Source organism: Aotus nancymaae, unplaced genomic scaffold (genome assembly GCF_030222135.1).
Source record: "Aotus nancymaae isolate 86718 unplaced genomic scaffold, 86718_ANA_hifiasm-v0.15.2.pri h1tg000015l_0, whole genome shotgun sequence".
In the NCBI taxonomy this organism is placed as follows: Eukaryota; Metazoa; Chordata; class Mammalia; order Primates; family Aotidae; genus Aotus; species Aotus nancymaae.
Window position 1 is genome coordinate 1,361,223 of NW_026988426.1, and position 16,132 is coordinate 1,377,354.

Below are 16,132 nucleotides of genomic sequence, written 5' to 3' on the forward strand. Positions count from 1 at the left end.
TATACAAAAAATAAAAAAGACCAGGCGTAGTGGCTCACGCCTGTAATCCAAGCATTTTGGAGGCCAAGATGGGCGGATCACCTGAGGTCGGGAGTTCAAGACCAGCCTGACTAACATGGTGAAACCCTGTCTTTAAAATAAAATTCTAAAAAAATTAATAAACTGAGCATGGCAGTAGATGCCTGTGGTCTGAGCTACAGGGAAAGCTGAGGCAAGAGAATCACTTCAGCCCTGGCGGTTGAGGCTGCAGTGAGCCATGTTCACACTACTACACTCCAGCCTCAGTGACAGAGACTGTGTCTCAATAATAAACAAAACAAAACAAAAAATAAAGTACAAAGGGAAAGACGGTTGTAAAATCAAAGTACCTTAAGCTGTACTTCCCAAGAGTATAGCTGAAAGATCTCTGGTCTCTGCAGTTGCAGGCTTGGATTCTTGTCTAGCTTTAACAAATTATTCTGTGACTTTGAGGTCACTTTCCCTCTTTGGTCCTTGATTTCATCTGTAATATGAGAGCAGTGGATTCGCTGATTGCCAAGGTCTCTTTCACACCAAACAACATACTACATAAAGACAAGTCAGGTAATGCCTATAAAAGAGACCGCTTCAAATTCAAATAGCAAAATGTTTTTCTAACCACATAGCGTTTCCTTGCTGACAGAGAGAACTCGGGTTAATTATTTACTTTTCAGCATAACAGATTCATTTCTCTTTAATTCAGTCATTTCTCTTTAATTCAATACAGAGATACCTTCTGTAAGGTATCGGACACTTTACAAAGACCATCCCCGCCACAGCCTCCTCTCATGCACTCTCTAAAACTATACAGATGAGGAATCAAACTCTAAGAGGTAGAATCAGGGTCACACAGTTGAGAATTTGCAAAGTCTGACTCTGGAGAGCTCCTGACTCCCAAATCTGTGGTCTTCGCACTGGTCTCCCCTATGCTGAAGCTAGAAACAGGTGAATTCTGGTCTTGACCCCAAGGCGCATAGCCTGTGACAAGAGAATAACTGCTTTTCTATGACCCAGGAGAAATTCAAGGGCCCTGATACAGCCTGGGAGTCAGAAGAGGCCTCCGGAGGAGGAATGGTAGGCGGTAACCAGATCGAGGAGAAAGAGAAGGTAGGAGGTAATCAGATCGCTAAGAAACATGTACCGAGAGGTGTAACAGAGACTGGGGCGCTCGGGGAAGGAGGCGATGAAGAGGAAAGGGAAGAGTTAAAGCAGGGTTGTGGGGAAAGCTCATAAAAAGGACAGCATCTAAACCCAGCTTAGAAAAACAAAAACAGAAGACGCTCCTACCAGAGAAAACGGCGTGAGAAGCCTAGAAGAAAACCCCCAAATCTACCAGCCCCTCGGAAGAAGGAACGGGGCGCCGCCTCCTCTCGGTAGCTCACTCCGGTTCAAAGCCCGAACGATCCCAGTCCAGCCACTCAGATCGCCCTCCAGGACGGTGCACACCACATGTCTCCCGCCTCAGCTGTTGCCAAGGTAATCGAGAACCGAGGAAAAACACCTACCGGAAACTTCTCCGCCCTGCGTCGCCGCTACTCGATTGACGGCTTCCGCTCCTCAGGCAACTTCTTTGGCATGAGGTCCTCGCGGAGCCCCGCCCACCCCGCGCGGAGATTGCGTCATCTTAGATGCCCTCACTAATGCCTATATAGAATTCCAGAGCTGCTGGTGCCCTTCACCCTCACTTCCGGTGGGCGGCCAGCAGGGCCACGCGTCTTCCCGAACAGAGAGAATGGCGGTGCTGTTGCCCGGCAGCGCGCGGGCGAGCCTGGACTAAGGCGGCGCGCGAGACAGTCCAGCTCCGTGCAGTGGCCTCCCTGAGGTCCGGGTCCTTGCGGCGACTGCGGCGGCGGCCGCAGCGGGGACTGGGCCGGGCGGAAGAAGTCGAGCCCAAGGTATTTCCGGTTCCGGTGTCAGTTCGAGGCGCCGCCGCCGCCGCAGCCGCAGGAGCCGCGATGCCTAAAGGAGGTGAGGGGCGGGCACGCGTGGCCCGCAGGCCTCGAGGGGCGGCCTAGGTCCGGCTCCCGCTATCCCCTCAGCCCATGGGCGTCTCTGAGAACGGCACAGAGGGAGGTTGTCCGCACCGGCTGAGTCAGGGCTGGGCCTCGACACCCAGTTGTCCCGATGGGGAAACTGAGGACTGTGGTGGCCAAGAGCCACTCCCTCAGTGATCTGAGGAGTTTCGGAAGCTGTGGGTCCTCGCCGGCGTGAAAAGCCGGATCCAGGATGCGCTTCTCCGGGCCTAGGGGTTCTGCAATTTATCCCACTTTTAGCCTGGCTGGGGACTAAGTCACCGCGTCCCTCGCTTGTGCCGGGCCCGCCTGCCTCTCGCGTAAAACGTGGGTCCTTTTTGGCTTCCGTTCAGCCAAGCCTGCCTACGGATACTTAAGGCAGTGCCATGAGCCTTGCAGACCTGGCTTCGACTCTCCTGTTCGGTAGCGGCTTGGTGTGTTCGTTTCAGCTAGTCACCCCACGTCTCCGTTTTCTCATTTGCCAATGGGGGATTGTACCTACCTCATAGTACTGTTGGGAGGCTTCAACTACGTAATCCAAGTGGAGTGCGCAGTACAGTGCCAGGCAGTCGTTAAAAGTGCCCAGTAAGCATTAACTATTCCTATTTTTAAGGCTTTGCCAGCTCTTGGCCTTCTAGGAAGGTCCATGACTGCCCAGTCCATTGTAGCCGGTCCGCTATCCTCTTTCCCCCTTTAAAACCGATAGTCCTCAATTTGAATGCTAGCTATGTCACTGTCTAATTCTGTGGCCCTGGACAAGTTAATCTCTTCCTCATCTGAAACACCGGACTAATCCTCAGCTTGGTGAATTGGAGATGGGGTGGTAAAATGATTGCGCTCACAAAGTGCCTGGGTACCTCCTGGCACAGAACAAATATATTTGTATTGGTAGCTCATGTGTTATGTTGGTTAATGCACTCGGCCCATAGAAACATCTGCCTGGAGCGTTTTCAAACCTAAATCGCTTCCTGACTCCGGAGATAATTGGGCATTACAGAACAAAATGTGTTTAAACCTAGCTCTCTACTGATTTGTTCTGTGGCCGGAAAAGCCTCTCTGCTATTGTTCCCCAGGTCCCTTCATCTGTAAAAGGAGGTTGCTGAATGAGCCATCCTCCTTCCAAAATTTTACTTAATGGATACTTTGGGCAAAGTAACCAGATCGAGGTTACAATTAGAAAAGCTTAAATGTGGGCCCGGCGCGGTGGCTCACGCCTGTAATCCTAGCACTTTGGGAGGCCGATGCAGGCAGATCATGAGGTCAGGAGATCAAGACCATCCTGGCTAACACGGTGAAATCCTATCTCTACTGAAAAATACAAAAATTAGCCTGCCATCGTGGCGGGCACCTGTAGGCCCAGCTACTCGGGGCACTGAGGCAGGAGAATCGCTTGGACCCGGGAGGCAGAGGTTGCAGTGAGCCGAGATTGCACCACTGCATTCCAGCCTGGGCAACAGGGGAGAGATTCCGTCTAAAAAAAAAAAAAAAAGAAAACCTTATATATAAATTCATAGTTAAATGGTCTTTGGGCTTGTGAAAAGCTTTTTTGGGCAGAAAAGGTTTATGTGTTCTTGGGTTAATTTGAAAACCACAGAAAAACATGAAGGTGTTAAAAGTATCAAACCCAAGAGAAAGTGATTAACTCTGATTTCCATTAGGTTAACTACAAAGAATTTTTTCAAGTCTTGAAGAGCCTATTATAAAAGTTACTGTGGACCAAGCTAAGGTCAGGGTCCCATAGCCAAGTACATGAGAGGAGAGCCTGTAGTAACCAACTTTGAGTTGTTACTGTTGCCTGATGTATTAAGAGAGCAAGAAAGGGTATTGGTTTTTTTCATGGCACGCTTGCTCTCTCACAATGGACTTTAATAAGCATAGACTTAAACACCCCTGGGAACCTAGGTAGTCATTAAAAATGGGTGGTGTGGTCTGTAGCAGTCCAATTATGGCTCTGCAGCTGCTGTAAGAAATCAGAGAAGGCCAGTCTCTCTGCTACTGCCTCTGGAGTGCGAATCAACGCTGGCTGATTACAGATTCTCTGCTCACAGAAACAGACTCTGAAAATCAGGTGGGCCTCACTTTCCAGGAGAGATACTATGTGGAGGTGGGGCCATAGCCATCCCTGGATACTCGGGGACCAGCAGAGGGGGGTGCCACCCTGCTCTAAAACTGGCTGATGGCTTTAGCAACGGTCAGTCTAGTGTCCCATCTGGAGAGGGTCAGACTATAAAACTGATACTTTAGGCCGGGCGCGGTGGCTCACGCCTGTAATCCCAGCACTTTGGGAGGCCAAGGCGGGTGGATCACGAGGTCAAGAGATCGAGACTATCCTAGTCAACATGGTGAAACCCCGTCTCTACTAAAAATACAAAAAAATTAGCTGGGCATGGTGGCGCGTGCCTGTAATCCTGGCTACTCAGGAGGCTGAGGCAGGAGAATTGCCTGAACCCAGGAGGCGGAGGTTGCGGTGAGCCGAGATCGCGCCATTGCACTCCAGCCTGGGTAACAAGAGCAAAACTCCGTCTCCAAAAAAAAAAAAACTGATACTTTAATTGCTAGTCACATTTTTAATTTTTAGACTATGTAGTTAGGTTTGTTTTCAGCTGTACTTTGTCAGTCATTTTTTAGTCTAAGCACAAAGTTTTTGCCTGTAGGTATTTTTTTTCCCTTAAGTATTCATTTTGCCCTACTACTAAGATGAACACGAGGTATTTTATTGTATTTCTGATATCTGCAGTAAATTGCTTATGTGCTCAGTGGTGGGTTTTTTTGTCCCCCACCAAATACCACTATATTAGAAGGAAAAGTAAGTCTAGATTCTCTGCTTACAGAAACAGACTTTGGAAATCAGGGATTTTTTGTATTTTTTTGAGACAGAATCTCACTCTATGGTCCAGGCTGGAGTGTAGTGGCGTCATCTTGGCTCACTGCAACCTCTGCCTCCCAGGTTCAAGCAGTTCTCCTGCCTCAGCCTCCCCAGTAGCTAGGATTCCAGGCATGTGCCACCATGCCCAGCTAATTTTTGTATTTTTAGTAGAGACAGGGTTTCACCATGTTGACCAGGCTGGCCTTGAACTCCTGACCTCAAGTGATCTGTCCATCTCAGCCTCCCAAAGTGCTGGGATTACAGGCGTGAGCCACTGCGCCCGGCCATTAGTGAATATTTTTGTAGTGCTTATTCAATACCAGGCACTATTCCAGCCACTTTCTGTATATTGACTAATTATCTTTGTGACAACCCTGTGAGGTAGGGACACAGATGAGATGAAACTGAGACTGAGAGGTTAAATACCTGCCCATAGTCACCAAGCCAGTAAGGATAGAACCTGGGAATCGGACTCTAAACGTGGAGTTCAGCACTCTGCTTTGGTCTAAGTCTCCTGGTCTATAAAATGGGACCAGCAATCACTCCTGTACCATAGGTTTGTTCTGAGGATCAAATGTGCCCCTGGCTGTGACAGAACATTGCATGAAAAGCCCTTATAGTGACAGCAGTGGTGTAAGTGGTACATGTTTTTGTGGTTGCATCCGAGTCCGCTGTGCTTGGATTCTAAGGGACTAGGGGATGTAGCCAGTCACTGCCGTGCACCGTCCACCATGTCCTCCTCCCCACCAGTCTTCTGTGCAGGAGCCTTCATTTAGTGCACAGTTCGGTGATGCGTCACATGGTCATGAGTTGCTTCCTGTGTGCCTTTGAACACGTGAGGGTGGAGGAGGTGTCGGGTTTGGGTGGTGCTGGGTGAGGGGTAGATGAGGTCTCTGTGGCCTCTGATAAGAGCATTTCAAGCAGGACACAGCCCTCTGGGGGTCAGAACAGTCAAGGCAGCTGCCTTCCCCTCATCTTCTAAACTGCTGGTCTCTGCAGGGAGAAAGGGAGGCCACAAAGGCCGGGCGAGGCAGTATACAAGCCCTGAGGAGATCGACGCACAGCTCCAGGCTGAGAAGCAGAAGGCCAGGGTGAGTACATGCCTGTCCAGGCCACGCCAGTGGCCCGGGGTGGCACTCTGCCTCTTAGGCTCACAGAGAGGCCAGGCAAGGACTACCCATTCTCAGGGATAGGCTAGCACGTGGGCATTGGGAGGGCAGTGAGCCCCAGGTGTGAGTCTCAGAACAACCATTGACAGTTGGAACATGTGTATCCTCTGAGTGGATCGGTTAGAAAGAACTGTGGTCACTCTGCAGCAGCCGCCTTACTAGGGCTCTGTTCTTGGTCTTGTGCACCTGCTTTCTGGAGGCTCTCCCTCCCGCAGGCCCTGTCCATCCACAGCTCGAGCTCCCAGCACCCCTCCTTGTCTGCTGCAGCCACACAGGACGATTTGCCAGACTGCACATGGCTTGTGCCCTGCCTTCCCACACCCGCAGCAGCAGCAGCAGCGTGCTCTCCATCCCTGGAGACGTTGTTTAGCCTCCCCTCCTCTGTGACTCGTGCCTCACCTCCAGCCAGAGCTGATTGAGTAGTTTCCCCTCCTCTGCTCTCACAGTACATTGTCCAGGCCACTGTTAGGAAATAGAATACATTCTCCTCATTATCGGCATCTTCATCCCTACCACATCATTAGATCAATGACTGGCTCAAGGGCCTAAGGGAGCAGTCAGGACCAGATGGGTGCACAGCTGTGACATGCCCCAGGAGCCTCAAGAATGGAAAGGCCACATCTAGCTGGGGTCTCTGGGAGGGGTCCCTGGAGGAGCTGGCAGCTGAGCAGGACCTGGAGAATGTGTGGGCAAGTGCCAAGAGGTGAAGGACGTGAGGTTTCTGTAAGGGATTTTGTTGGTGGGAAGGCAAAAAAGGTGGTGGGAAGCGGCCTTCTGAGGTGGTGTTCTGGGAAGCTGGTGCAGGAGGTCAAATGCATGGGTGGGTCAGGGCGGCTGGCCTGCCATGGAGTGGGAGTGGAGAGTGGGGAGGACTCACCTGGGAATCCCAGCATGATGATTTTCAGCATGGTGGCCGAGCCCTTCTGATGCCAGGAGACAAGCTTCTCACCCTGGCTGCTGATGTGGCTGGGTTAGGAAGGGGGGCAGGGCCCTCTGGCTGTGTGAGGGGCTTGCTGGGCTATGGGAATGGCCTCCAAGCTGTGGTGCCAAGTGCATAGGCTGCCTGTATCTGGTCCAGGTCCCACTCCCTGGGGGCCAGGGTTGCAGTAGGACCCTTGTCATCCTTGGTTCCAGCCTTCCAGAGGCTTGATTTCTCAAGGTCCACAGCCTGGGGGTGATGGGGTCACAGTCTTGGGGATTTGTTTTGCATTTTTGATTCTGCAGGTTGTCCATTTCTGAAACAGGAAGAAGAGGAGCAAAAAGAAGGTGGAGATGGGGCTGCAGGTGACCCCAAAAAGGAGAAGAAATCTCTAGACTCAGATGATAGTGAGGATGAAGAAGATGACTACCAGGTACTGAGTCTTTTGAGGGCCTGGGACCTGGTCTCATTTATTCAACAAACAAATATTGATTGAGTGACCGTTTAGTACCAGTCCCAACAGTAGATGCAGATGACGTCCTTGTTCTTGAGGGTTTACACTCCAACAGGGAGATACAGACAATAAAGAAGTAAATAGACAGTATCGTTTCTTTTTTTTTTTTTTCTTTTTGAGACAGAGTCTTGCTCTGTCACCCAGGCTGGAGTGTAGTAGCGTGATCTCAAGCTCAGCTCACTGCAGCCTCTGCCTCCCGGGTTTCAGCGATTCTCCTGCCTCAGCCTCCCAAGTAGCTGGGATTACACGCCTGGCTAATTTTTGTGTTTTTTTTTAAGACATAGTCTCGCTCTGTCGCCAGGCTGGAGTGCAGTGGCATAATCTCAGCTCACTGCAACCTCCGCCTCCTGGGTTCAAGTGATTCTTCCAAGTAGTGAGAAGTGTTACTAACAAAACAGACTATGATTGAGGGGACTTGGGAAAGTGTTGTGGTGATGAGGCAACTTATACACTGAGATCTGAAAAACAAAGCACAGCCAACTATGTGAAAATTGGCGTGCAGAGCAATTGAGAAACAGATTAGCAAGTGCAAAGATCCTGGGGTGGGAATAAGCTTGGCATGTTCAAGGACCAGAAAGGGGCCAGTGTAGCTGTGACTGAGTGGACCAGATGCAGGAGGAGAGATTGGCAAGGGCATCTCCTGTGTAGCTGTTGAAGGGGTTGAGGTTTCTTATCTTTTTCCCTTTCTTTTGAGACAGGGTCTTACTCTGTCACCCAGGCTGGAGTGCAGTGAAGCACTCATGGCTCACTGCAGCCTCAGCCTCCCAGGTAGCTGAGACCAAAGGCACATGCCATCACACTCAGCTAATTTTAAAATTTTTTTGAGAGACGAGGGTTTCATTATATTGCCCAGGCTGGTCTCAAACTCCTAGGCTCAAGTAATCTTCCCACTTTAGCCTCCCGAGGTGTTGAGATTGCAGGATGAGCCACCATGCCTGGTGTGGGGTTTCTTTATGGTTGGTAGTGGCAGCTGGGGAAGGCCTTGAAGTGAGAGAGAGACATGACCAGATATGGTTTTATTTTATTTTATTTTTGAGATAGAGTCTTACTGTATCACCAGGCCGGAGTGCAGTGGCATGATCTTGGCCCACTGCAATCTCTGCCTCCTGGGTTCAAGTGATTCTCTTGCCTCAGCCTCCCGAGTAGCTAGGATTACAGGTGCCTGCCACCACGCCCAGCTAATTTTTTTTTTTTTTTTTTTTTTTTTTGAGACGGAGTTTCGCTCTTGATACCCAGGCTGGAGTGCAATGGCGCGATCTCGGCTCACCGCAACCTCCGCCTCCTGGGTTCAGGCAATTCTCCTGCCTCAGCCTCCTGAGTAGCTGGGATTACAGGCACGCGCCACCATGCCCAGCTAATTTTTTGTATTAGTAGAGACGGGGTTTCACTATGTTGACCAGGATGGTCTCGATCTCTTGACCTCGTGATCCACCCGCCTCGGCCTCCCAAAGTGCTGGGATTACAGGCTTGAGCCACCGCGCCCGGCCGCTAATTTTTGTATTATTATGTTGGCCAGGATGGTCTCAATCTCCTGACCTTGTGATCTGCCCGCTTCAGCCTCCAAAATGCTGGGATTACAGGTGTGAGCCACCATGCCCGGCCCTTTTTTTTTTTTTTTTTTTTTTTTTTTTTGAGATGGAGTTTCGCTCTTGTGGCCCAGACTGAAGTGTAATGGCGAGATCTCAGCTTACTGCAAACTCCTCCTCCTTTGTTCAAGTGATTCTTACCCTCAGCCTCCCAAGTAGCTGGGATTACAGGAGCCTGCCACCACCCCCAGCTAATTTTTTATATTTTAGTAGTGATGGGGTTTCACTGTGTTGGCCAGGCTGGTCCCAAACTCCTGGCCTCAGGTGATCCAAAGAATCAAAAAAGTGCTCAGCCTCCCAAAGTGCTGGGACCACAGGATTGAGCCACTACGTCTGGCTCAGATAGGCTTTTATTTATTTGTGGGTTTTTTTCTTTTCTTTTTTTTTTTTTTTTTTTTTTTTGAGACAGAGTCTAGCTGTCACCAGGCTCCAGGCTGGAGTGCAGTGGTGCAATCTCAGCTCACTGCAACTTTTGCCTCCCGGGTTCAAGCAATTCTCCTTCCTCAGCCTCCCAAGTAGCTGGGACTACAGGCACACGCCACCATGCCCAGCTATGTTTTGTATATTTATAGTAGAGACAGGTTTCACCATGTTGACCAGGGTGGTCTCGATCTCTTGACCTCATGATCCGCCTGCCTCGGCCTCCCAAAGTGCTGGGATTACAGGCATGAGCCACCGCGCCCGGCCCGGCTATGCTTTTAAAAGGTTATTTTAGCTTCTCTGTGGAGAGTGAATGATAGGGTGTTTAGAGTAAGAGTAGTGTTCAGGTCAGAAATCGTGGTTTGCCCTAGGGTGGTGACAATGGCAGTGGAGAAGAGTGGACAGATTTAAGCCATATTTGGGGGTTGCTGAAGGAAGGAGGAATCAAGGATATGCTTAGGATTGCATCGAGGGTCCGGTTAGGTAAGGGTGAATCTCGAGTTCTTAGACGTGTTAAGTTTGCAGTGCCAGGCGTCCGAGTGGAAGAGTAACTGTAGCTAGTTTGGGTGTAGGAGTTTGGAGGGAGCTCTGTGGAGTGGAGCTGTCTCCCTACTCCCTGAAGGAGAATTGATGGAATTGACAGGGTCTGAAACTTTAAACAAACCTGCTGCATTGAGAACACACGCCTTGCTTCTGGAACTTCCCCAGGGGTGATGGAAGGTGCAGGTTGCAGGTTCTTGGGCCAGTTCCCCAAACCTGTAGAGTCTGATTCAGTGGCTCATTCTCGAGTTACACGTCCAGTCCATCAGCTGAGGTGGGTGGGAACTGGAATTGGTCGTGACAACATGTACTTGGCCCACCCTGCGTGAGGATTCCAGCCCCGCGCTTCTTGCAGGAAGAATCAGGCATGGGATTCCATGGAAAACTGCTTTTGGAAGCTGAGCTTGAAGTGGGGGAGTAGTGCTGTGTGAGTGCTTGCGAGCTGGTGTAGGGTGCACCTCTCATCTACCACCTACTTTCTGGTTGACCTTGGGCAAGTTATTGGACCCTGAGCAGCCGTTCTGTGGGCTCTTCCCAGGCTGGTGCAGATGCTCCCGAGAGCTGTCCCCACTGTGAGACTTGGGCTGAGCACCGTGTGGGCTAGGGGTGGAGTAGGAGTTTGTCCCCATCCAGATGGGCTGTTGAGAGATGGTGGGAGTGGCCCTCAGGAGCTCCACAGGACCTGAATTCCAACAACCATCTTCTCGCCCTGTTCTAGCAAAAGCGCAAAGGCGTTGAAGGGCTCATTGACATCGAGAACCCCAACCGAGTGGCACAGACAACCAAAAAGGTCACACAACTGGATCTGGACGGGCCAAAGGAGCTTTCGAGGAGAGAACGGTAACATCACTTGCTGGGCCTGGTGACCCAGGGAACACAGGATAGCAGTTGGCCTGTGGGATGCGGAGGTCCCCAGTTGGCTGGGGGCTGTGGCTATGTTGATTTCTGTCTCATTCCGCAAAGGCCCTCCAGTAGCCTTAAAAAATCCACACAGAATTTGTTTTCACCAATTGATACAAGATACCAGGGTTTAGGACCACAGGCTCAGACCTGAGCATTGCACTTGAGGTAATGGCCCAGGATACAGAGGGTTGCCCTCCATTGCCCTCTCCAGAGCACCACACCCTGAGGAGACCTCCCTTACCCCACTGGTCTGACCATTCCTGACCTGCGTCCATTCTTAGTGTCATGGCCATGGGGACTGGAAGGGGACGATGAGCATGTGCCGGCCAGAGGCAGTCCAGCCCAGCACAGGGAGGTTATGCCTGGCTCAGCCGGCTGCCCTGGGTCTCTACAAATCCTGTGTGAAAATGAAGCTGCAAATACCTTCCTCAAGAGTTGTATGAGGATCAAGATCAAATAGTGCCTGGCACAGGATCAGTCCTTGACTAGTGTCCTGACTTTTGGCGGTGACCAGGTGACCTCAAGGGCCTTACAAGAGGTGGAAGCCTGCTGGTTTCTCTCCTGACTGGACATTTAGGATGATGGCTGAGGGGTGTGTCTATGAAACCCTCAAGGGGATGGCGGTGAGCTTGGGTGTGACTACAGCTGCTAAAGACCCTTCTGTTCCCCTTCAGTAGTTTCCTCTCCGTTGACTTCAGAAACCCAGCAACCTGGGTATTCTGCCACTTGGCAGCTGTGCAGTCTTCAATAAGGCTGTGCCCTTTCTGGGTTTCCAGTAAAAGGGCTCCTGTTGCTCCCTCTGCCCTTTGGGGTTGCAGAGGTGCCCTGCCTGGCACTTTGCTTAAACTGAAGGGCCCTGCAGAGCCTTTGGGCTGCCTCGGTCATCATTCCTGAGGCTCAGCATAGAGGCTTTTGAGTGTGGCACATCAGAAACCTGGCACTTTGCTTAAACTGAAGGGCCCTGCAGAGCCTTTGGGCTGCCTCGGTCATCATTCCTGAGGCTCGGCATAGAGGCTTCTGAGTGTGGCACATCAGAAACCTGGCACTTCGCTTAAACTGAAGGGCCCTGCAGAGCCTTTGGGCTGGGATCTGCAGGTCACCAGGTGTTATCTCCTCATCTCTGTAGCGAATGTCTTGTTGACCCTCACCACTGACTCTTAGCTAGGGGTTCATTACTGACACCTCTGTCCCATGGGAGCCCAGCAATTACTCCCACACCCCTACTGATAGGTGCTGCCCCCTTGTGAGACAGCACCGTGCACATCTGAGCTGCTGTAAGAATGGGCCATGTGGTGTTGACCTGAGACTGGGAGTGTCTGTTTCTCACTGTGGTCCTCATCCTATGCCCTGTGGCTGCTTCCTCCACTTCTTCATTCCTTTTCTTTTTTATTTGTATTTTTTAGAGATAGGATTTCACTGTCACCCAAGCTGGAGTACAGTGGTGCAGTCAGAGCTCACTGCAGCCTTGAAACAAGGGCTCAAGCAGTCCTCATGCCTCAGCCTCCCAAGTAGCTGGGACTACAGATATGTGCCACCATACCCAACTAATTTTTAAATTTTCTCTTTTGTACAGATAGAGTCTTGCTCTATTGCCCAGGCAGGTCTCCAAACTTCTAGCCTCAAGTGAGCCTCCTGTTTCGGCCTCCCAGAGTGCTGGGATTACAGGCCTGAGCCACTGCGCCCGGCCCTTCATTCCTTGTAGTATGTGGGCCCCAGTGCTTTAATCCTCCTGGTCATCTTCTCTGGAACACACTCCCCTTTTTTCTGTAGCCACCAGAGCCTTATCATGAATCCCTCAGGCATCCTCCCCTCCCTGCTGTAGCCGGACATTATCCCCTCTCCTGCTGAGGCTTTCTGGAGGTCACAGATGTTTCCTCCCAGGGCCTCTTCCTCCTGCTCACTTTCTGGGTGAACATCTATCAAGCAGGGGGTTCATGGAGTGAAGGACTCACAACCAGAGCACCCCTTCCACCTTGGCCCTAGGCCGAATTCTTGGCCTTTATTCTGTCTCCCGTCCATTTTGGCAAAAAGTGGGAAAGACATCCCTGTGACACCATTTTATCCACACAGAGAAGAGATTGAGAAGCAGAAGGCAAAAGAGCGTTACATGAAAATGCACTTGGCTGGGAAGACAGAGCAAGCCAAGGCAGACCTGGCCCGGCTGGCCATCATCCGGAAACAGCGGGAGGAAGCTGCCAGGAAGAAGGAGGAGGAAAGGAAAGGTAAGGGCCAGGTTGCGCATGCAGGGACATTCCCCAACTCTGGTCCTGGGCCAGCCACCAAGCCCTGAACTTGTGTCCCTGTCCGTGAGGTGATGATGAGGTGAGGAGTGACTGCTGCCTAGGAGGTCACTCAGGAGAGGCCTACCCTCTGTGTGCCCGCCACTTCCTGGGGGACCGGGAGAGTCCAGCAGCATCATGGAGTAAGATGTGGGTTGAAATCTCAGCAGAGCACCATCCACAATAAATAGATAGTTACTACTTCCAACAGCGGGAGGTCACAGGAAACCACACCCCTAGTACAGACCTTGCCTGAGACTCACAGGTCCCACCAAAGTCTCCGGTGCCTTGGGAACCCGGAAGAGCTGCCTGAGGTCACCGCTCTCCATCTGCAGGGCTTGGGAGGGCGAGCTGGATACACAGTAGTGCAGACCGACGTGACATCCAGCCCAGGCATCCCTCTTCCTGTGCCCTCCCTCCAGGCAGGCCAGAGGTGGTGGAGGTTCCTCTAGGCCAGCGTGGCTATGGGAGTTGGTCCAGTTTCTAGGAGCATTTGACTTGCAACCTTCCATCTCCCAGGGGTCTGTGAGAGCCCCAACATGCCCATCTGTCCTGCCTCCCCAGACCATGAGGAAGCGGGCCTGGAAAGGGGAAAGCAATTGCTCAGGGACATTGTCACCTGCACCAGAAATCCAGTGATCCCAACTTCCCATTCAACCCTGCTTCACAAACTCCCAGCAGGAAAGGACTTCACATGTAACTGTTGGAATGTTTAGAATTTTTTTTTTTTTTTTAGATGGAGTCTCGCTCTTAATGCCCAGGCTGGAGTGCAGTGGCATGATCTCGGTTCACTGCAACCTCTGCCTCCTGGGTTCAAGCGATTCTCCTGCCTCAGTCTCCCCAGTATCTGGGACTACAGGTGTGCACCACCATTGCTGGCTAATTTTGTATTTTTAGTAGAGACAGGGTTTCCCCATGTTGGTCAGGCAGGTCTCCAACTCTCAACCTCAGGTGATCCGCCCGTCTCAGCCTCCCAAAGTGCTGGGATTACAGGTGTGAGCTATCATGCCTGGCCAGAATGTTTAGATCTTAGACTTCAGAACCCATGGATGGAGGTTAGAATTACAGGGTTCTAGGCGGGCTTGGTGGCTCACACCTGTAATCCCAGCACTTTGGGAGGCCGAGGCGGGTGAATCAAAAGGTTAGATATTCGAGACCAGCCTGGCCAACATGGTGAAACGCCGTCTCTACTAAAAATAAAAAAATTAGCTGGGTGTGGTAGTGAGTGCCTGTTTCTCATTGTGGTCCTCATTACAGTAGCCTGTAATCCCAGCTACTTGGGTGGCTGAGACAGGAGAATCATTTGAACTGGGAGGTAGAGGCTGCAGTGAGCTGAGATCATGCTGCCAAGATCACGCCACTGCACTCCAGCCCAAGTGACAGCGCAAGACTCCGTCTCAAAAAAAAAAAAGAATTACAGGGTTCTGGGAGGTGGGGTGAGAATTTTCCATTTGCCCCCTAGAGTATGTGTTGGTGGGGCTTTGTGGAGGGACAGCGTTGCATAAGGTGCTCCTGGCCACTGAAACATGTCAGGAATGTCTGGGGCCCAGGGCCATAGCTGCAGCAGAAATCCTCTCCTGCGCCTCGGCCCTTCCTGGGTCCCTTATTTGTTGCTCAGAATGTTTTCTGTGGTCTTTCAGACCTTAAAGGTCTAGGGTTTCTGGCGCATGTGTTGAGAGTGGGGTGTTGCTTTGTTCTAACCCCTGCCCTTCTCCTCCCACCCCTCAGCAAAAGATGATGCCACATTGTCAGGAAAAAGAATGCAGTCTCTCTCCCTGAATAAGTAAATGCGAGATGCCAGGGACCTGGGCCACGCTGCCAGGACCTCTGCTGTGTCTCACCTACCCTGTGCCCTGGCGCCGCTGCAACAGCCCCTCAAGGCCAGGAGTCCCCCACGGCCTGGGGCCTCCTCTTCATCTTGGCACAGCAATCGTTTGGGGAGATGGGGGGGCTGGGGGAGGGGCAAGCTGCTATCTTTGAGACAGAAAGATGCAGGACAGCATTTCGTATGTAACCATTTGAATGTTTTCGCTGTTTTTAGAATTCAGAGCCCTTGCTGGGGGGTGCCTGGGAGATGGGGTATGAAGAGCTTTCCTTTGTCTGGTAGATAGCACGGAAGGGGGTGGTCATGCCAGGAGGCAGCTGCTGATGAGTTTGCTACAACCAGCCCCGGACTGTGTTGCCTGGGTGCTCTTTCAAAGAGGGGCTATCATCTGGGAGCCTGTGCCCCTGGGTCCTTAAGGGTCATGGCTTGTGTGTCCTGTCTGCCCTTCCCACCCAGTTCCTACCCACCTGGCCAGGGCCAGTGCCCATTTTTAACCCTAACCATTGATCATTTCAAGAAACCTCTGTTTACTGTGCAGCACCCAGGCAAAACACGCTCCACAAATTCAACTTGTATATTTGGCAGATTAAACTTGACATTATCGTAATCTTTGTTTTGTAATCCATCCTTTGGCTCCTGTGCCCAAGCCATTTTTACCCAGTAGGGTACGGTGTCATGCTAAGGCACATGCACCTGGCAAGGTTCAGGCATGTACCTACCTGGGGCATGACATCTGTCAGGCAGCACTGAGCACGGTGCGGGGACTGGACCCCAGGATCAGGGCTGGGAGAGACCTTACATGCTACAGCCTGCCCCCTGCCCTCCTTTAGCGAAGTCGGGATCTTGGGCCTCAGCAGCCAGAGACCCTTCCAGGCCACAGCAGGCTGAAGCAGCACCAGGATCCCGGCCTGGCCTGCAGGTGTCCTCTGGGGGTAACAGCCTCAGGAGTTCTGTACCAGAGGAAGACACTCAAGTACCCAGCACTGGCAGCACTTCCCTCAATCCTCTGTGACAGGGACTGATAGTGGGGAAACTGAGGTTTAGGAGTGGCCTGCCTGTGGATTCAGGCCAGTGAAAGGTG

At 51.5% G+C, this 16,132-nt stretch overlaps 2 protein-coding genes across 3 annotated transcripts in view; one reads left to right on the forward strand and one right to left on the reverse strand.

Moving 5' to 3' along the window:
• BUD31 (BUD31 homolog) overlaps positions 1-1,727 on the reverse strand; it is a 10,146-nt gene extending 8,419 nt beyond the window's left edge. Inside the window, exons 1-2 of one of the 2 annotated variants that reach the window (XM_012455522.2) lie at positions 1,524-1,727; positions 369-502 (exon numbers count right to left, since the gene is read on the reverse strand). The gene's annotated coding sequence lies outside the window, so the exon portion shown is untranslated. The other variant, XM_012455521.2, reaches the window with a different exon arrangement.
• Positions 1,728-1,902: 175 nt separating this feature from the next.
• Positions 1,903-15,658, forward strand: PDAP1 (PDGFA associated protein 1). The gene is made up of 6 exons (XM_012455519.2): positions 1,903-1,986; positions 5,896-5,987; positions 7,310-7,417; positions 10,763-10,884; positions 13,018-13,169; positions 14,955-15,658. The coding sequence occupies exons 1-6, from the start codon at positions 1,974-1,976 to the stop codon at positions 15,011-15,013; spliced, it is 546 nt and encodes a 181-aa protein (XP_012310942.1). The 5' UTR covers positions 1,903-1,973; the 3' UTR covers positions 15,014-15,658.
• The last annotated feature ends 474 nt before the right edge of the window (positions 15,659-16,132 follow it).

Coding starts and splice junctions, on each gene's coding strand:
- PDAP1 (XM_012455519.2), top strand. Junction 7,418..10,762: donor ATGAAGAAGATGACTACCAG/GTACTGAGTCTT, acceptor GCCCTGTTCTAG/CAAAAGCGCAAAGGCGTTGA. Junction 10,885..13,017: donor GAGCTTTCGAGGAGAGAACG/GTAACATCACTT, acceptor TTATCCACACAG/AGAAGAGATTGAGAAGCAGA.